Source organism: Chionomys nivalis, chromosome 12 (assembly GCF_950005125.1).
Source record: "Chionomys nivalis chromosome 12, mChiNiv1.1, whole genome shotgun sequence".
NCBI classification, from domain to species: domain Eukaryota; kingdom Metazoa; phylum Chordata; class Mammalia; order Rodentia; family Cricetidae; genus Chionomys; species Chionomys nivalis.
The window spans coordinates 58,847,721-58,870,224 of NC_080097.1; the positions used below are offsets into that span (position 1 = coordinate 58,847,721).

General features: G+C 41.3%; 1 protein-coding gene across 2 annotated transcripts in view; it reads right to left on the bottom strand.

Annotated features, from left to right (window-relative positions):
* Window positions 1–22,504, bottom strand: part of LOC130884604 (uncharacterized) — a 54,360-nt gene that overhangs the window by 31,051 nt on the left and 805 nt on the right. The window contains exons 2-5 of one of the 2 annotated variants that reach the window (XM_057785685.1): window positions 16,108–16,452; window positions 4,466–4,583; window positions 3,558–3,731; window positions 2,108–2,214 (exon numbers count right to left, since the gene is read on the bottom strand). In XM_057785685.1, coding sequence (XP_057641668.1) covers window positions 2,108–2,214; window positions 3,558–3,731; window positions 4,466–4,501 — 317 coding nt within the window. In that variant the 5' untranslated portion in view covers window positions 4,502–4,583; window positions 16,108–16,452. Of the gene's footprint in view, window positions 1–2,107; window positions 2,215–3,557; window positions 3,732–4,465; window positions 4,584–13,041; window positions 13,133–16,107; window positions 16,453–22,504 lie in introns of those variants that run through there. The other variant, XM_057785684.1, reaches the window with a different exon arrangement.

Here is a 22,504-nt window from a genome sequence, read left to right on the forward strand (position 1 = left end):
CCCAATCTTATTAGATCAACAATCTAAATTTACTTTTTCATCTTCATATTTGATATGTGTTCCTGTTCACATCTGTGTATGCATTTGTGTCTGTTGATCCTAGTGCATGTTTTTTAGGTCAGAGGACATCCTTGACTGTCAGTCCTTGCCTCCTAACTTAGTTTTGAGGCAGAGTTTCTTGTTAACAGCTGTAAAAAGCAAGACTATCTAAAGTATAACTTTCCAGACAGTCTCCTGTCTCCATCTCCCAAGTCCCTCAAGGTTCCCTGAGATAAAGATGCACACAGCACACGAGGCCCTTTCTATGTGCTGAGGAGTTGAACTCTGAAATCTTGGGTTTGTGTGATAAGTACTTTATTTCTGAGACATGTTCCTAGTCATGAATTCCTAAAACTGTGCTATTCCATGTCAAAGTCACAAGCACACTTTATTTGCTTCAAAAGTACCAGCTACAAATTTCTGTCTATCGTGTATTAAAGGAAGAATAAATGACCTCAAATGTCTCTTCTTAGAGGGAAACACAGGCCCTCTAGCTGGATTAGAGGTTTAATTGAAAGTGCTCTGTACTCAGAAGCCTTAGTTCCATAATTAATAGCAATACACTTATAGCCACCTCTTTAATTTAGACTCAAAGTCTTCTTTTTAAAATTGAGGGTTTCAGAGCCAGATAGATGGCTCAGTGGGTAAACATAATGGTCATAGTAGCCCAGAATTTGAATACCTGGAATTTAACAAAAAGTCTGACACTGTCAACAAAAAGTCTGACACTTTTATAGTACAAAGGAAGTGGAGGTAGTAAGATTCCAAAGAGGCTTCCCAGCCTGCTTACCTGGAGTAAGTGGATAAGTGCCAAATAAAAATAGAAAAAATGCCTCAAATAAGATGGAAGGCAAAGCCATCACACAGTGTTGTACTGTGTCTTCGTTGGGAATATCAGTGCATGCGTGTCCTCTGACACAAAAACAAGTACATGAAGATGAGGGATGCTAAACCATGTTAGAATATATGGTATGTACAAAGTGTATTTTCAATAAAAAATACACAACACACAGGCTTTACTTTTTAATTCATCTGACTTTAAACTTGCATGTATGAACAAAAAAGGTAATCATTTGATTTTTAATGCTGAAATCGTCTTAAATATCAAGTGTCCTATTTAGAGCTGCTATTTCTGTGATAGAACACCATGATCAAAATGAACCTGGGGACCAAAGGATTCATTTGGCTTATATGTCTACATCATAGTCCATCATTAAAGGAAGACAGGTCAGGAACTCAAACAGGGAAGGAAGCTGGAGGCAGGAGCTTACAGAGGTCATGGATGGGAGTTGCTTACTGGCTTGCTCATTCTGCTTTCTTATAGAACTCAGGGCCATGAGCCCTGGAACAGCGCCTCCCATGATGTGTTGGGCCCTTACCCATCAATCACTAATTAAGAAAATGCCTTACAACCAGATCTCATGGAGGCATTTTCTCAATGGAGTCTTAGTTCTTTGTACTCATTTTGGACAAGTGTCCCTATCCAGATTAACTGTTTCAGGAGTTTGGGTGTACAGATTCATATCTGACTAACACAGTGTCAAGATATTTCAGACAGGACAGGGGAAAAACAATAGCATCTGGTAATATCATCTAATTAATGGACACCCTAAACTATTTGCTTATTCAAATTCACTTAAAGCAGAGTGAGTGATCAAAGAGACAACATGATTTGAAAAAAAATATTTAAGTTGAACATATATAAGAAGAAAATATATAAGGAACAGGCTAAAAATGATAAAATTATACATTTCAGTGTTGATAATAAAGTTGACACTTTTCAAAGTAAACAACATTAATGTGAAGTTGCCTGAACAAGTAGAAAATTGCCAATCAAATCAGATTAGAAATGATAACTTGTTTTTAAATGGGAAGCTGAGCCCTGGCACACACTGTTCCTTTGTTTACGTTGGAACAGTCTCTTTTCCAGCTCACACTCGCTGTGAGCTAGTCTTACTCAATATATGCTTATGAGTTGAAGCCATTTTCCCTCTAGCATTTTAATGTTCATTACTTAAGCAATGACACCCTCAAGAACAGCACTAAGATTGTAAGAAAGAAACGGTACCTATTTGGTGTAAGCTCCGAAGGTGCATCTGCACCGTTCTCAATTAAAAACTCCGCCATTTTAAGTTGATTTTCAAATAAAGCGAGTTTATAGGGTGTCAACCCATACTGGAAAGGAAAAATTTCATTTTATAAATTGACATGCTTCTCAGATGAAAAATGTATCACAGATTTTGAAAACAAAATGAGTCACAAAAGGATAGATTTTCCTTCAGCCCTTGCTGCAGATTCACACACACAGGGCTTCCCTTTCCTTTGAAACATCTTTCCCTGTCCAACAATGCCTGTGAACACCACTATTTCCAGAACTTCCCACAAACGCTTGCTAGTTCCAAGTTTCTTAGCTCCATGGAGATGTGCCTCCATTGCCCCAATCCTAAAACGTAGAGATAGATTTGGTATGCCTCTGTTGAATGAGTGAACTCAAGTGGCATCTCTGGAGCAGTTTCTCAACCTGTTTTTCAAAACTATTTTCCCTAACCTAAAAATTTTCTCCCAAACCAAACATCGTTTCCTGTTGTAGTGGTCCAAAAGATGCTGGAGGAAGACCTCAGACTCAAATGGTATGTAAAAACAAAGAGTGCTTATTCTTCAGAAACAGCCCGCATGCAACAGTCCATCACCCATATAAAGTGATAATGAGGACCACGGACAAAGACATACAGGCCCTTTTAAAGTGGATGTGGGGAATTCTATCTTTTTAATCCTTTAAATATTTTTTCAATAATTGGGCATTCAGGGAGCAGTTACACGAGGGGCATGTTGATTGGACAGAATAAGTAACAGTTTCATCCATTGTGGGATTTTTCTGTCACATATAGTCAGTAGCGGCCAGATACTGCAACTCTGGTCTCCTGGCCTTATAAGGCCAGGTTTGGAACTGTTTAGCCAATTGGCTAAACTTGACTGGGGAACGTCCTGGATTCAGGCTTAGGTCATTGATTACAATGGAGTTGCTCCTTGTCTAAGATAGAGTCACATTTTGGCCCCTTTGTTATGTACATATAAAATCTGAAAAAGTTAAGTAAAAATGTCTTCTCAGCATGTTTTCTTCAATGATCAATTTTCCACATTTACCTGTGTGCCTGTGACCTTCCCACTCTAGCCTCATCTCTGAGGGACAAGTCACATCAGTAACTTCTTAATTGCAACAGATTTCTGTTTTTTCTACAGACATTTATCTTTAAATTATTTTTCTATTGTTTGTGTGTATGTGAAGTATGTGTGGGCCCAAGTCCTTTACTTGTTGAATTTTAAAGTAAAGCCCAAGTCTGAAACAAAATGTGCTGTGCAGAGTTCCTTTAAGTTACCTACAAACTATGAAAAACAGATTTGGAAAAAATGCTTTACTCTGAACAGATTCAGTGAGACTGCTTGAGCTTCAGAAGGTGGAAAGTGATCTGAGTGTCATTGCTGGAAGTACATTGTGAATGAAGTTGAATGATTCTTACCTCTGTTTCGGTGTCAATATCTACATTATACTCCAGCAGTTTGCTGACAACTGTTATGTTCCCTCTGCAAATGGCGTGGTGGAGGGCAGCATCGCCATTGGCATCTATAATGTGGGGATCAGCACCGTGCATGAGTAGTATAGAGATGCACTCTATGTTGTCCCGTTGGGTGGCCTGTGGGTATTGGATAAAGAGAGAGACACTGAAATCAAGAACTTGAATAAGCATTCCAACAATTCCATTGAATAGTTACCCTTGGATCAGACCAATTGTTTAGGTCATGCATATTATCCCTCTCTTTTTGAGACAAGGTCCTCAAGTAACCAGACTTTCCTAAATTCATAACCTCCCCACCAAAGTTTTCCAAGTGGTAGAGTTTCATAGGTGTGCCAGCACACCTAGATATTAAAGCATTTCACCAGCACTGTTTGGCCATTTTTGTAGTGGGGGAGGTTGCTTGTTCATTTGCTTGTTTTGATAACTTGACACAGGTTGAAGACACCTGGAAAGAAAGAATCTCACTTGAAGAATTGCCTCCACCAGACTGGACTCTGGGAAGCCTGTATAGTACTTTCTTAATTGAGGTTGATATGGGAGGGCACAGCTTCCTAGGGGTGGTGGCATGACTGGGAAGGTTGTCCTGTGTAGTATAAGATATCTGAGCAAGCCTTGGAAAAAGCCACGGAAAAGCATCATTCCCCCATGACCTCTGTTTCATTTCCTCCCTCAGGTCCTGATTGAACTCCTGACCTGGTTTCCCTTCATGACGGACTGTGATGTGGAATTGTAAGCCAAATAAACCTTTCCTTTCCTGAGATGGTTTTGGCCAGTGTTTCATCACAGCAACAAAAACCAAACAAGGATGATTTCTAATCCACTTTATACCAAAAGTGTTTTGCGATAGCTACCTTAATTAAGGGTGTGCAGCCTTCATCATCCTTCATATTAATATCGGTACAGTCGTTGGACGATAGCAATGTCACTACATTAGGATGATTATGGGCAGAGGCGTAGTGCAGTGCACTCCTACAAATTGAGAGGACATTTTAGGAAATTACAGATTATTATGTAAAGGCACACTCAAGTAGACACCAATGTGCATTTCCTTCTGATGTAAGAGAAGAAAGGGAAATTTTCTTATTTACTTATTTCTCTACTCAGGTGTTCACTTTCTGTGCTAGGCATATAGTGCATGGCTGTCCCATTCAAGGCGAGTGCTCTATCACAAGCTTCATCCTTCCTCAGAGCAGCCTCTCTGGATAACAGGAGAATGCCCAGTAGATTGAACTCAGATTGGATCTGAATCCTACTCTAATCACTGAGTGTTTCTAGTTACAACACAGACTTCCTATGAGCTCCACAAATCAATCTCTCCATCTGTAGAATGGGGATTCAACACTGCAGCTCTCTTACACAGTGCTGCTGTGATGCTTCAACTCACATCTTCAAGAGCACGTACAAATGCTCCCAGCACCTGACAGCTCAGTGTTTGCTGGATTCAATTACAATTTGTTCCTAATGGTAACAAACACAATATTTCAATGAAGAGAAATAGCAGAATTATACCTACTGCAGATGTGAAAGTTTTTACTCAAGTATCTTTACAATATTTTAAAACTATATTCCCTAAGCTGGCCTTGAACTAGGTAATCCTCCCAGTAGGTAAGAATGCAGGCAGTTCCACTGCACCCACCTTACTCTTTATTTCACACTTTAGCATCGCTGATGTCTGCCACTTATAATTCATGATATTTTATGACTATAATTGGCAATGTTTTTTACTTTGCTACCATACAAAATAAAAGGTCACCATGCAGTCCATTGTGCCTTACATCCAATGAAATATGACACAATCCACAGGCCCATGACACTTCTAAAGGTCACATGTATCTATGTAAATTTCAGCTCTTAAGACTATGAAATGTAAACATATTTAGAATAGCAATAACAACAAAGAAAAACCTAAAATTTCAGTCATCAATACTTTAATTTTTTTTCATATCTCAATGCCCAGAATTAATGTTTCTATATTTGCCAACAACATAGTCCTCAGTCAATAGACAGAATGTCCATGTTAATATAGACACCGGGTGGTAGCAAATGGCTCTTTGCCTTATACCTCCATGAATTAGCACCAAAACTTAGTAAATCTATACAGAAGGAGATAACCCATGGGTATCATAGATCCCTTGCTTTGATTTTCAAAAAGTTTAAAGACAAAAATTACTAGGGATTCAACTGAGCATCATTCATTGTTTTCAATATTTAAATTTATAGAACGTCAGGAAAGCTGACTGGACAGAGAAATGTAATATCTTAAGAATGAGAGGGTCTTGAGAGCTAGTAGATTTGTATGCTGTACAGTAGATATCTAAGTTACGTGCAGGGAATAAGTAGATTGGCAGAATGGATAAATACAGCTGGAAAATTCAATGTTTTAAAAGAATACACTTGAATGGATGAAGAAAGTGTGGAATATATACACATTAGAGTACTACTCTGCGGTAAAAAACAATGACTTCTCGAATTTTGCATGCAAATGGATGAAAATGGAAAATACTATCCTGAGTGAGGTAACCCAGACCCAAAGAGAGATCATGGGATGTACTCACTCATAATTGGTTTCTAGCCATGGATAGGGGGCCAGAGTCTATAATTTGTGGTCCTAAAGAAGCTAAACAAGAGGGCAAACCCAAGGAAAAACATATAGTTATCCTCCTGGCTATGGGAAATAGACAATATTGCCAGGCAAAAAATTGGAATCTTGGGGGTGGGGTGGGGTGGGATGTGGGTAAGGGGAGATGGAGAGAGAAAAGTGTGAAGGAGAGGATGAGGGGAACTTGGGGAAACGGGATGATTGGGGATATAGGAAGGTTGGATAGGGGAGCAGGGAAACTCATACCTTAGTTAAGGGAGCCACCTAAGGGTTGGCAAGAGACTTGAACTTGGAGTGGCTACCAGATGCCCAGGGCAATGTCCCCAGTTAGTTCCTTGGGCACCTGAGGATAGGGAACCTGAAATGAACCTATCCTATAGCCATACTGATGAATATCTTGCATATCACCATAGAACCTTCATCTAGTGATGGATGGAGATAGATACAGAGACCCACACTGGAGCACCGGACTGAGCTCCCAAGGTCCTAATGAGGAGCAGAAGGAGGGAGAACATGTACAACGAAGTCAGGACCACGAGGGGTGCACCCACCCACTGAGATAGTGGGGCCGATCTATTGGGAGCTCACCAAGGCCAGCTGGACTGTGACTGAAAAAGCATGGGATAAAACCGGACTCTCTGAACATGGCGGACAATGAGAGCTGACGAGAGGCCAAGGACAAGGGCACTGGGTTTTGATACTACTTCAGGTTCTGGCTTTGTGGGAGCCTAGACAGTTTGGATGTGCACCTTCCTAGATCTGGATGGAGGGGGGAGGACCTTGGACTTTCCACAGGGCAGGGAACCCTGACTGCTCCTGGGACTAGAGAGGGAGGAGAAGAGAAGTGGGGGGAGGGGGAGAGGGGCGGGAGGAGGGGGAGGGAAATGGGAGGCAGGGAGGAAGCGGAAAATTTTTTTTTCAATAAAAAAAAAGAATACACTTATTAAGCAAAAATACTTTGAAACAATAATTTACTGTTCTAATATTTGTATGAAGCTGTCATTTGGAAGACTGAATAACTATAGACTAAATAACCTCACAACCATAGACATGATCAAGAAGCATGTGAGCTATGGAGAATCTACTGTTGAGGGTCATTGTTTCCTGCCTATAATCTAGCAAGAAACAGGAAACAAGGACTAGGAAAGAGGGCTGCAGTGATTGTTACAACTCAGTTGGAAAACCACTCACCCTGCAAGCCTGAGACCCCAACTTCAGAACCCCCAGCACCTTGAGAAACTGGTGCTGGAGATGTGGATACAGGAGGATCCCCAAATCTATCTTGCCAGCAAGTCTAGGTCAATCAGTATACGCCAAGACAATCAGTCAAACACAGCGGGGATTTGGGTGAGAGAATCTGTCTAAAAAGCTGAGGTGGAGGAACCACAGGGTGGTTCATCAGGTGAGGGCACCTACTGGCAGAGCCAATGGCCTATGTTCAATCCCCAGAATCCAAAACACAGCAGAACACAGCTGTCGATAGTTCTCTTCTGACCTTCACACACTTACTTGGCATGTGTGAGGCACAGGTGCACACACACATATGATTTTTTTAATGACATGAAAAGAAATTTTCAAAGAGAATGTCAACCGTTAGCCTTCATGTATGTACCAAAACACACACAACATGTATATAAGGGGCCGGGGGACAGAGTTATAGTTCAAGTTGAAAATTTCCTTATGAAATACCTCAGCAAGCATGAAACAGACATAAGATTTCTTGTTAATTCTTTGTGGGGTTTTTTGGCTTTGAGTTGGCTTTTTATGTGAAAATTTATCTTATGATACAATTTTCTGTGTTGCATATAACAGCACTAAAAACATATACATTAAAGGGCTGGAGAGATGGCTTGACATTTACAAGCTCTAGTTTTTCCTGCAGAGGACCTGGGTTTGATTCCTAGCACCCACACAGCAGATCACAACTGTCCATGACTCCAGTTCCAGGAGATCCAACACCCTCTTCCTATGCTTGTGTGGTACACTGAAAATACATGCAGCCAAAACACTGAAACCTAAAAAATTATAAGTGTACACATAAAAAGATGTATGTGGTTTTCTTAGAGAAATTCCTTTAAAGCCCTCAATAAAGTGCTCTAAAAGAGACAATGTAAAGGGATTTGTAAACTAACTGAAGTTCTTTGTTTTGCTTCTCTTAAAAAAAGCCTCGGAGATGGCCTTCCAAGGTGTGCAGGTTTCAGGTGCCTAGGAGCCTAAAGCAGGTACACACCCAGAGGTCTCCATGAAAGAAGAGCCTTAAGCATGACATCTGCCCCCCCCCCCGCAGGCTGCAGATCTGGAAGGTATGTTTCTCCCTGGTAGACCCTGACTGTCCCCAACAGTTTCTGCCCCTCCTGCCCCTCGCCCCTCCTCAGGCCCCATTACCTGCCCCTCCTGTCGCATTCGTTGACATGGTGTTCACTGGCATTGATCAATCTTTCTACCAAAGCCACATCACCCACACTGGCCGCCCTTTGGAACCGCCCCACAGGATCGTACCCAATAAGGTACAAGGGAAATCGCTGCTGTCTTGGACCCAAGCACCCATGACCCAGGCATGCTGGCCACAGGCGGGTATACCAGCGAGACCGCTGAGGGGCCCGAATGGTTAGGGCATCATATTCCATATCCTCCTGCATTTTGAGGCTCAAGGCCCCACAGGCCCTCCTGGCCCTCCTGGCCCTCCTGACAACCACGCCCCCCTTCCACCCTCTGGGACCTCCCGGCCCTCCCAGCCCTCCTGGCCCTACTGGCCCTACTGCCCCTCCCTGCCTTCCCCTTTAACCACCCGCACCCTCCCAAACCCAACAGTAAACAAACGTTCAAAATCTGGTTAAAACTCCCCACTGAACCAAATAAGCGTCCTGCTTGGACAGATCCTTGGTTCAGTGTGAGCTGAATTCTGCTTCACTCTTAGCAACACAGTTCTAGGGGCATAGTGATGCGCTATGACCTCACAATGGTACTCAGCAGCTGTGCACCAAGTGTGTGTTCTGTGCATGCCCATATCAGACTCCAGCGACAAAACATACAGTGCTCAGTACATGTAGACAAATATTGTATGTTTTCTGTTTTAAGGATGTTATGGTTCTGATATGGGAACTTCAATCTGAATACCCACAGAGGTATGGAACCTAGTAAGGGACCAGGAGGGAGGAGAGTATCTCTCAAGGAAAGGAAAAAGTCTATAGTGTTATGTAGCTATTAAGGAAAACTAGAATTGGATGGTTTAATGAAAAGGGGATGGGACAGAAAGGTAAAGGAAGGAAAATGGAGAGGGACAATCAATACTAAAGGTCCTTTGAAAAACTATATGGACATTGATTATCCTAGAATCTTCCTATACATATGTGAAAGGAACTCACAGGGAGATAAAAAACAACAGGGAGAGAAGACTTCAACTAGATATCTTGTGCCACCAAATTAAACCTCCAGTGCCAAGAACAGGTTACAGCCTTTTGAGTCATTCACCAAAGGTACCCATGGAAACCATCAAATAGCACAGGCTATTGCCAAGTCTCTTGGTTGCTCACACAAGCTGATGTTAAGGTCTTGTTTCTGGAGGTAACACTTCTGTCACTGAATATGGAGAAGTTGAGCTGGTGTCTAACTACATTATTCACCTACTAACCACAGATCACTGTCCTGGAAGGTACTCTACATGCCCCTGGAGGAGAAAAGTAGTCCTCAATACCTCTCAGCACAAACCCTTCAACCTACAACCACACCCAAATGGAAGGAAGCTCACAGATATTTATATCTAGGGGATCCAACACCCTCTTGTCTCTTTGCAGGCACCAGGCATGCACACAGTGAACATACATATATGCAGACAAAACATACATAGACATGAAATGTGATCTGTAGATATTGAGAAGTAATACATTTATGTAGTAAGTTCACTCTTTTAAAGTATATAACCCAGTAGGTATTTTTTTACTATGTTCTTAAAATTATGCAACCATCATTCTATTTACTTTTAAAATAATTTTCTCATTCGAGAAAAAAACTCTTTATTCATTAGTAGTTACTCTTCATTTCTCCAGACCCCTACCACCTATTAGTTATCAATCTAACTTTCTGTTTCAAGTGTCTCATTCTGGGTATTAAAGAGAAATCAAATCATCTAATAAAGAAGTGCCCCATTCTTCAGTCCTTTGGCTACTTTCAAATGAAAGTAATGTTTGTGATATTTATTCATGTTATGGGATGTATCCTTTCTCTACCCCTTTCCATGACTAGAAACTAGACCACTCTATTAACACACCACCCTTTGTTTACCTACTCATCAAGCAGTAGGTAATTGGGGTTTCTCCCTTTTTTCTTATATAAATGCTCAGGTGCTGGTGGCTGCACCATTTTAATCTACATTCCAGCAGTAATGCAGCAGCAGGTTCCTGTTCTCTGGTGTGTTTACACTCTCACATGTGTCCCAGCACCTGTGCATGCTAGACAAGTGCTTTCCCTGAGACTCATATCCTCAGCATGCAACATGTACTTTTCAATATTTAGACCATATTTTGCTGTCCAGCTTCAAATTCATATGTGATAGACACCACACACACACACACACACACACACACACACACTCCTCTACCAAGTGCTGGGATTCCAGAGCTGTGAAACCAGGACTGACTTATCTTTTATATTTTCACCATCTTAATGGTATCAAGTATCATCTCATTGAAATTTGATTTGTAACACTTGACAGCTGATGATGTTGAACATCTTCCAGTGTGGCAGTGGGACATTTGGAAATCTTTCCAGGTCCCATGGTATGAGGGAGAGGTTCAACCCGCGGCTGGTTAGGGACAGACAAATATGCCATGTAGATGAAGATTGAGTGCAAAGTTTTATTAAAAGGGGAGGTGTAGTGGGGAGGAAGGGATGGGAGGAAGGGACAGAGAGAAAGAGAAAGAGAGAGAGAGGGAGGAGGGAGAAGGAAAAGAGGCTGAGACCTGCTTGCCTCAGTGAGGGAAAAAGAGAAAAAGAGAGAGGGGGAAGGGAGGGAGAGCACTAGAGAGACTGAGAGTGAGCAGAGGGTCACTTAAAGGGACAGGATACCATTTGCTATACAGCCAGGCAGATGGTGTGAGGTGTTGTGTGAGGATGTGCCTGAATACTAACAAAATTTCTCTTCAGATCCATTTATTGCTCTCTGTGTCACTGGGCTGTCATTCTAGTGTTGAGTTATAAGAAATCTTAAATTCTGAAGAAAATTCCCTATAGGCCTATATATGGTTATATACAACACATAACAATAATTCAAAGAGCAGGGGATATACAATGATTTCTTCTGGACCCATGTATGAGGCAAGCTCACACTACCCCCAAGCTGCATGCACAGCCCTATGTTTTCCTTACTAGCTAGCATTTTACAAGCATTTGCTTATTTAGGGAAGGAGAGAAATATAAGAAACACTTCTGTTTTTATTTTTTAATGGAAAGAAAACATGGGAAAAGGGCCATTGAAATGGCTCAGCACCTAAAACCATATTCCATACAAGCCTGATAACCTGAATTCCATTCCTGGAATCCATGATAGGAGAATTAAACCAACTCCAAGATGGTGTCCTCTGACCTCCACATATCTACCTTGTCTTTCACACACACACACACACACACACACACACACACACACACACGAGAGGGGGTAGCAAGGAGGATCACTGCTTATTGGCCTGTTCCCTATGGCTTTCTCAGACTGTTTTCTTTTGTGAATGAGGACCATCTGTACAGATTACTGCTACCCACAGTAAGCTGGACCTTCCTACATCAATCATTAATCATAAAAATGTCTCCAATGACTTGCCTACAGGAAAATGTGATGGAGAATTTTCCTCCTTCATCCCACATTATGTCTAGGTTTGTGTCAAACTGGCAAAAATTAACCACCACAGCAGCACCCAAGGCTCAGGTGTTACTGTAGAAGAGGGAGCAAGAAAGGGTGTAAAAGTCAGAGTTGGGGAAGAATTGCTGGAAACTGGGTCTTCAGGAGAGGACACAATGACTGCACTCAGGAATTCCATGCCTATATAATACTGGAGGAGAAAAATGCAGGTAAATTGTTAATCAACTGTTTTTTCTCCCTACCAAAATATTTATTGATAAGAATAATATTTAAGGGGGTAGCACTTGGGCAGAAGGACTGGTTGCCACCTTAAAAATCCACCAAAAAGCTACGGATGCCATAAAGAGTTTTAAATGATTGATTTCTAATTAGTGTATTTTAATAGAAACTATTAAATATGCAAACACTTCACTAATTTTTTTTCATCATTCAGAAAATACTTTTCTTTAAAATTTCTATGCTTTTCATTCCTCCTGACATAGATTGTGAATGTCAGCATACTGATCCTGAAGGAGGAGCTTACAAGGAACAAGGATGTACTCGAGCAGAACCTAGACAGAAAGGCTTTAGAAATAGGTTAGCATAAGCCAGTAGGGCAGATTGAGAGCACCACTCATAGTTGAGAATAAAATTATGTAAGTACCCTTACATTACAAAACGAGAAGAATGTAATATGCTTATGTTTGCACCCAGACTTTGTCACCATCTAGCTAAATGCTGGATAGTTCCCCACTGTTATCTAGTCAACAGCCATGTACTAGGACAAGCAGTGGACTCATGACAAGATCCACTATTCAGCAACCATACGATATAACCTCCCAAATCAGATGGACAGCGTGTCCACACTGGTTATATTCTATGTATGTGTACAGGGAACTACTGGAGCACACAGAAGGCTTATGTGTCAGACTTGGGCCAGCACTAATGGCTCTAAGGTGGAGAACAGTGAAGACAATCCAGAAAGACAGAGGCAGTACCTGCAAACAGCCAGAGGTGAGAAAGCACACATCTGGTGGGAAGCTACAGAGAAAGGAGTAGATGGGGCAGTTGGTGAGAGGTGAGGATGAATAATTGGACAACTTAATTGATAACGATGGGTCACTTTATTCATAGGCCACAGTGTCTGTTTTAGGACTGGATACAGAACCCCAGACATCATGCTGACCATGGGTAGGAGAACTAAGTCTCTCTCTCTCTCTCTCTCTCTCTCTCTCTCTCTCTCTCTCTTCACACACACACACACACACACACGTACATACACGTGCATGCACCATAGTTTGATAAACAAATATACACACGCACCCACAGATATCTTGGCCCTGCCCTTCCTCACGCCCTGGGTAAATGGGATGAGATGATGGAAGGAGATCTGTCTGTTGGCGGAGGCTGATTGTTTATTTCCTTGCCACCCAGACTCCAAATAATCACACAGAAACTGCATTATTTGCAATACTGTTTGTCTGATAGCTTAAGTGTATGTTAAATTAACCATTTCTATTATTTTATATTTAACCACAAGGCTCATGATTTATCAGTAAAGTTCGGAGCATCTTTCTCCTCTGGTAGCTACATGGCTTCTTCTTGACTCTGCCTACTTTCTCATTATATCTCTGTTTGGAGTTGTCACCTGGCAACTTTACTCTGTTAGGTAAAGTTGTTAATCAGCTTCCTTTTTAATCAATGACAATAAAACATATTCACAGCATACAGAGCAGAATCCCACATCATCTGTTTCTTATGGTAAATAGAGTTTTAGAGTAAGGAGCGATAGCTGGGTTTTGTTATTTTCCTCCAAAAAAAGTACAAAAAATCTTCTTCCACCTTACCCCTCAATACTAGTAATTCTTTGTATTTTTGGTGTGTTTTTGAGACAGGGTCTCTCTATCAAGCTGGGTCTAAACTTCTACTTGAGATTATCTTACCTTAATCTCCCAAATGCAAAGATAACAGGCTCCCCATAGTAGCTAAGTTAATTTGAGTGAGGAGGTGTACTATTTAAAATTTACTCTCTACTGAGTCTAGGCCCACTTAGGGGTGAATAACACAACAGTTGAATTGTCTTTGTTTCTCAGGTTTTTTCAATGAAGAAACAGTCTCAGAGACGTTAACATCTTGTCACAAGTCATGCCCTTGAATTTGGCAGGGTGGTGATTGTACATACCTTACTCCCAGAACTAGGGAGGCAGAGGCAGGCAGAGCTCTGTGTTTTATCCCAACATGATCTACAAGCAAGTTCCAAGATAGCCATGGATACATGGAGAAATCCTGATTAAAAACGCAACTGACCAAACAAATTAAAGCAACTTGAACTTGAACTGTCAGAATCCAAAGTTTCTACCCTTAAGGCTTTTCTCTGAACCTCAAGAGATTGTTTCCACCCATCAGATGCTCAATCCTTACTAGTAGCAGCTTTTCCTAAGGTTTGTGCCACCTCCTACTTAGAATCATCCCTTTAGTTAGCCTGATTCCATTTCCCACAAGGCAAACAAATTGGTAAGAATGAGGCCTGTTTGAATGTAAACCCAATGATCCCATACATCCTAGCCTGACAGAGATGCTCTGGGGGCCAGGTGCAGAGCAGGGACGTGGCCAGCTCTTCCCTTACTCCCCTTGGAAGCCATGGAATAATTCTTTTAGGTCAGCTTGCAAACTGAGTCTCCCAGTCCTCTGCCTCTGGAAAGTTTTTCCAGGATGCCTGCAGTTCACTGCTAGGCAGAGTCTCTTCCTTACTTTAACTCTCTTCAAATACATTTCCTTTCTCCCCTGCATAAATTGGCACCATCTGGGTGTGGAATGTCTGGAGAAGCACAGGCCAGACAACTGAGCTGTCTGCTCAGGTCTTACACTCAGCATTGGATGCAGAGGCAAAAGTAAAGCCAGGTTTGCTCTGCTGACTCTAGAGCTCTCGTCAGGTTGTCTCTCTGTGAATGGGAATCCAGCTGAAGGCTTTAAAACAAGAGTGGGTGCTGTGGAACAGGGTCTGGTAGAGGATGGAGTAGAGTATAGAAACAAGGTGGATGAGTGATGTGGGGTTCCCTTTTGTATGCTGTGAATATTTAATGTGATATTAAAGAAACGGTCTTGAGACTGTGACAAAGTAGAATAGAGCTATGTAGGGAAAATTAAATTGAATGCTGGGAGAAAGAAGGCAGAGTCAGAGAGAAGTCATGTAGTCTGCTGGAGCCAGACATAACTTGACCCAGTAAGACACAGCCACGTGGCAATACACAGATTACTAGAAATGGGTTAAATTAAGATGTAAGAGTTGGCCAATAAGAAGTTAGAGCTAATAGGCCAAGAAGTGATTTAATTAATACAGTTTTTTTGTGTGATTATTTCAGATCTGAGCAGCCAAGAACAAAAAAAGCAGCTTCTTTACAACAAATAGTGGTTGACTATATCCATGTAAAACCTAAAAAAAACTCGAAAAGGAACTCTAGATACACATAAAAACCCCAAAGTTTAGCTGTAATTTTTTTTCCAGTGTGGCAGTGTGTTGCAGCTCCTTTAAGACAGGTTTTGCTGATTCAGTGGTAGGAGGGAAAAAAAGCCATATGGTTTGAAACAGCAGCTTCTTGGGCCCTGCTACCAGCATGATCTCTGACACTTTCTGGAGGTCCAGCTATGGAGCATGTAAATGGGGTTCGTGAGCAGAGTGCTACAACTTGTTTAATGACTACATACCTGCTATGACCTGACCCTGCATCTGGATAGTATGGCTCTCAGAGGCAATGTACAGACCTCCTCTAACTGGTCAGACTAGACAGAGCCAAAAGGCAAAGCAGCCTTAACCCTAGTCCCATTGCATCTTAGCCTTTTAAGAAGCCGTCCTGGTCACAAAAGGAATAAAGATATGCAGTAAGGGTGATGCGGCAGCAGCCCCGGACAGGGAACTCAGAAGTTCCTCACACCCCCCACCCCTCCTGGGCTCCCTGCAGAGACTCTACTCCCTGCAGACTGCCTCTCTGTTCCTATCCCACCCACCTAGCATCCAGAACCCTTCTTCCTTCTGCCCCCTTCCTTCTTTGGGCACATAACACCACCTAGCTCAGCCTGTCCGGGCGCTGGGGGCGAATCCTCAGGGCAAACAGGCGGGCGGGAGTTCCTTTGTTTCACTGGCCTGTCTGGGCACTGGGGGCGAATCCTCAGGAAAAACAGGCAGACGGGAGTTCCTTTGTTTCACTGGCCTGCCTGCACCAAGCAAGGTAGGCGCTTTGTTTACGAATACCCAACCAGCAAGGAGAGCGGATCTTGGCACCAGGAGAGCCATCATTGGGCACGGAGATCTGATATTGTCACCAGGAGAGACATCACTGGAGCACCAGGAGAACCATCACTGGGGAGTACCATCACTGGGAAGGTACAACCGTAGGCAAGGAGACCTGATCCTGTAAAAGAAGATCCATAGGAGAGCATTCGGAGGAAGAGATGGGCAGGCGCCAATGCAAGAATTCACCCAACAATCTGAAAAACTATATGAAACCACCAGTACCCAGCGACCTCACAACAGGACATGAACACCTTAATCATGAAGAAGTAGAAAAAATTGACTTTATGAAAGTGATTGACGCCCTTAAACAGCCATGTAAAAAATGCCCTTATAGAAATGGATGAGAAGTATTACAGAAAGTTTGAAGAATTGAGTAAATCAGTGAATGATACCCTAGGAAACCAAGGAAAAACAATCACACAGATAATGAAACAGTTCAAGTCTTGAAAACTGAATTGGAGGCAAAGAAGAAAACACAAACAGAAGGCTGGCTGGACATGGAAAATCTAGGTAAACGAATAGAGTCTACAGAAACAAGCATAACCAAAAGAATACAAGAGATAGAAGAAAGAATCTCAGATTCTGAAGATACCATAGAGAAAATAAACACGCTGATCAAAGAAAACAGCAAGGCCAACAAACTCTCATCACAAAACATTCAGGAAATATGGGACACAATAAAAAGACCAAACCTAAGAATAATAGGAGTAGAAGAAGGGGAAGAAGTGCATCTCAACGGTCCAGAAAATATATTTAATAAAATTATAGAAGAAAAGTTTCCCAACCTAAAGAAAGATATACCTACGAAGGTTCAAGAAGCATACAGAACACCGAATAGGCTGGATCAAAAAAAAAAAAATCATCCCCTCGCCATATAATAATCATAACACAAAGCATACAGAACAAAGAAAGAATATTAAGAGCTGCAAAGGAAAAAGGCCAAGTTACTTATAAAGGTAAACCTATCAGACTTACACCTGACTTCTCTATGGAAACAATGAAAGCCAGAAGGTCCTGGATAGATGTACTGCAGAAACTAAGAGACCGTGGATGCAAGCCCAGACTACTATACCCAGCCAAACTTTCGTTCACTATAAATGGAGAAAACAAAATTTTCCAGGATAAAAACAAATTTAAACAATACGTGGCCACAAATCCAGCCATACACAAAGTAATAGAAGGAAAATCACTAACCAAGGAGTCCAACAATGACCACAATATCTCAGACAACTAGAGACCCTTCACCAGCACAACACAAAGAAGGGAAACACACAAAATTTACTACTAAAAAAGTGACCGGAGTTAACAACCACTGGTCATTAATATCACTTAATGTCAATGGACTCAACTCACCTATAAAAAGGCACAGACTAAGAGATTGGATACGAAAACAGGATCCAACATTCTGCTGTTTACAAGAAACACACCTCAACTACAAAGACAGACACCTACGCAGAATAAAGGGTTGGGATAAGGTGTATCAAGTTAATGGACCTAAGAAACAAGCAGGTGTGGCCATACTAATTTCTAACAAAGTTGACTTCAAACTTAAATCAATCAGAAGGAATGAAGAGGGACATTTTCTACTCATAACAGGAACAATTCATCAGGATGAAGTCTCAATCCTGAATATCTATGCCCCTAATATAAAAGCACCCACGTATGTAAAAGAAACATTGCTAAAACTCAAGGCAGCAATCAAACCACACACATTAATAGTAGGAGACTTTAACACTCCTCTCTCACCAATGGACAGGTCAATTAGACAGAAACCTAACAGAGAAATAAGAGAATTAATGGAGGTAATGAATCAAATGGACTTAACAGACATCTATAGAATATTCCACCCAAATAGGAAAGAATATACCTTCTTCTCTGCAGCTCATGGAACCTTCTCGAAAATTGACCACATACTCGGTAACAAAGCAAACATCCACAGTTAAAAAAAAAATATCTGTAACCACCTGTATCTTATCAGATCACCATGGATTAAAGCTAGAATTCAACAATGCTACCCCCAGAAAGCCTACAAACTCATGGAAACTGAATAGTCAACTACTGAACCATACCTGGATTAAGGAAGAAACAAAGAAAGATTAAAGTCTTCCTTGAATTCAATGAAAATAAAGACACAACATACTCAAACCTATGGGACACTATGAAAGCAGTCCTGAGAGGTTCCTAGCACTAAGTGCCCACTTAAAGAAAACAGAGAAAGCACACATTGCAGACTTAACAGCCCACCTGAAAGCTCTAGAAAAAAAAGAAGCAGACTCACCTAAGAGGAGTAGAAGAATGGAAATAATCAAACTCAGGGCTGAAATCAAAAAAATAGAAACACAGAAAACAATTGAAAGAATCAATAAAACAAAAAGCTGGTTCCTGGAGAAAATCAACAAGACTGATAAACCCCTATCCAAACTAATCAAACGGCAGAGAGAGAATTTGCAAATTAATAAGATCAGAAATGAAAAGGGGGACATAACCACAGACACAGAGGAAATTCAGAAAATCATTAGATCTTACTACAAAAGCCTGTATGCCACAAAACTGGAAAATGCAAAAGAAATGGACACTTTTTTAGATGAATACCATATACCAAAGTTAAACCAGGACCAGGTAAACACCCTAAATAGACCTATGGGTCGCGAAGAATTAGAAGCTGTTATCAAAAACCTCCCTTCCAAAAAAAGTCCAGGACCAGATGGTTTCAATGTGGACATCTACCAGAACTTCCAAGAAGACCTAATACCTATACTCCTAAATGTATTTCACAATATAGAAACAGAAGAGTCATTGCCAAATTCCTTCTATGAAGCTACAGTAACTCTGATACCAAAACCACACAAAGACTCAACCAAAAAAGAGAATTACAGGCCAATCTCACTCATGAAGTTCTATGCAAAAATCCTCAACAAAATACTGGCAAACCGAATCCAAGAACACATTAGAAAAATTATCCATTATGATCAAGTAGGCTTCATCCCAGAGATGCAGGGCTGGTTTAACATACGCAAATCTATCAATGTAATCCATCATATAAATAAACTGAAAGAAAAAAATCATATGATAGTTTCATTAGATGCTGAAAAAGCATTTGACAAAATTCAACATCCCTTTATGATAAAAGTCTTGGAGAGATTAGGGATAAAAGGGTCATACCTAAATATAATTAAAGCTATTTACAGCAAGTTGACAACTAACATCAAATTAAACGGAGAGAAACTTAAAGCCATCCCACTAAAATCAGGAACACGCCAAGGCTGTCCACTCTCCCCATACCTCTTCAATATAGTTCTTGAAGTCTTAGCAATAGCATTAGACAACATAAGGGGATCAAGGGGATTCGAATTGGAAAGGAAGAAGTTAAACTTGCGTTATTTGCAGATGATATGATAGTGTACTTAAGCGACCCAAAAAACTCCACAAAAGAACTTCTACAGCTGATAAATACCTTTAGTAATGTGGCAGGATACAAGATCAACTCCAAAAAATCAGTCGCCCTCTTATACACAAAGAATATTGAAGCAGAGAGGGAAATGAGAGAATCATCACCTTTCACGATAGCCACAAACAGCATAAAATATCTTGGGGTAACTCTAACCAAGGAAGTGAAAGATCTATTTGACAAGAACTTTAAGTCTTTGAAGAAAGAAATTGAAGAGGATACCAGAAAATGGAAGGATCTCCCTTGCTCTTGGATTGGGAGGATCAACATAGTAAAAATGGCAATTCTACCAATGGCAATCTATAGATTCAATGCAAACCCCATCAAGGTCCCATCAAAATTCTTCACAGATCTTGAGAGGACAATAATCAACTTTATATGGAAAAACAAAAAAACCAGGATAGCCAAAACAATCTTATACAATAAAGGAACTTCTGGAGGCATTACCATCCCTGACTTCAAACTCTATTACAGAGCTACAGTAATGAAAACAGCGTGGTACTGGCATAAAAACAGAGAAGTCGACCAATGGAATCATATAGAAGACCCGGATTTTAACCCACAAACCTATGAACACCTCATTTTCGATAAAGGAACTAAAAGTGTACAATGGAAGAAAGAAAGCATCTTCAACAAATGGTGCTGGCACAACTGGATGTCAACCGCTAGAAGAATGAAAATAGACCCATATCTATCACCATGCACAAAACTCAAGTCCAAATGGATCAAAGACCTCAATATGAATCTGACCACACTGAACCTGATAGAAGAGAAACTGGGAAGTAGACTGCAACACATGGGCACAGGAGACCAATTCCTCCATATAACCCCACTAGCACAGACAACAAGAGCAACATTGACTAAATGGGAACTCCTGACACTGAGAAGCTTCTTTAATGCAAAAAAAAAAAAAAAAAGAACTGTCATTGGAGACAAAAAGGCATCCTTCTGAATGGGAGAAGATCTTCACCAACCCCACATCTGACAAAGGTCTGATCTCCAAAATACATAAAGAACTCAAGAAACTGGACATCAAAACTCTAATTAATCCAATTAAAAAATGGGGTACTGAACTGAACAGAGAATTCTCAGCAGACGAAGTTCAAATGGCCAAAAGACACTTAAGGTCATGTTCAAACTCCTTAGCGATCAGGGAAATGCAAGTCAAAACAACTTTGAGATACCGTCTTACACCTGTCAGCATGGCTAAAATCAAAAACACCAATGACAGCCTATGCTGGAGAGAATGTGGAGTAAGGGGTATACTTATCCATTGCTGATGGGAATGCAAACTTGTGCAACCACTTTGGAAATCAGTCTGGCAGTTGCTCAGGAAATTTCGATCAACTTACCTCAAGATCCAGCAATACCACTCTTTGGGAATATACCCAAGAGATGCCCAATCATACTTCAAAAGCATTTGTTCAACTATGTTCATAGCAGCTTTATTTGTAATAGCCAGAACCTGGAAACAACCTAGATGTCCCTCAATGGAAGAATGGATAAAGAAAGTATGGAATATATATGCATTAGAGTACTACTCAGTGGTAAAAAAAAAAAAAAAACAATGACATCTTGAATTTTGCATGCAAATGGATGGAAACAGAAAACACTTTACTGAGTGAAATAACCTAGACACAAAAATATGAATATGGTATGTACTCACTCATTAGTGGACTCTAGCCATAAACAAAGGACATTTAGCCTATAGTTCACAAGCCTAGAGAAGCCAAATAATAAGGTGAACCCAAAGAAAAACATATATAGATCCTCCTGGAAATTGGAAGCAGACAGATTTCCCGGCAAAAGTTGGGAGCCTGGGGTGGGAGTGAGGGTGGAGTGGGGAAAAGGGGAGAGGGGGAGAGAGAAGGGATAAGGGAAGGATTGGGGAGAGCTTGGGGGAGTGGGAGGGTGGAGATGGAGGAAGGGCGGATATAGGAGCATAGAAGATATCTTCATTAAGGGAGCCATTTTAGTGTTGGCAAGAGACTTGGCTCTAGAGGGGATCCCAGGTGTCCATGGGGATGCCCCAGCTCATTTCTTGGGCAGCACAGGAGAGGGTGCCTGAACTGGCCTTGTCCCATAGTCACACTGATGAATATCTCAAATATCACCATAGAACCTTTTTCAGATAATGGATGGAGATAGAGACAGATACCCAATTCAGAGCACTGGACTGAGCTCCAAAGGTCCAGTTGAAGAGCAGAAAGAGGGAGAAGATAAGCAAGGAAGTCAAGACCACGAGGGGTTGGTCTACCCACTGAGACAGTGTGCCTGATCTAATGGGAGCTCACCAAATCCAGCTGGACTGGGACTGAACGAGCATATGAAAAAACCGGACTCTCTGAATGTGGCTCACAATGGGGGCGGACTGAGAAGCCATTGATAATGACACTGGGACTTGTTTCTACTGTATGTACTGGCTTTTTAGGACCCTAGTCTATTTGGATACACATCTTCCTAAGCCTGGATGGAGAGGGGAGGGCCTTGGACCTCCCACAGGGCAGGGTACCCTGCCCTCTCTTAGGACTGCAGGGGGAAAGAGGAGGGTGAGTGGGGGAGTGGGAGGGGAATGGGAGGAGGGGAGGAAGTGGAAATTTTTGAATGAAAAAATAAAAAAAAGAAAAGAAAAAAATCAAAATATCATTTGCAGTATTTTTCAAAGAAAACTTTAACAGATGCCAAAGAGATGCAACTGAAATTAACATGAAATGACATGACC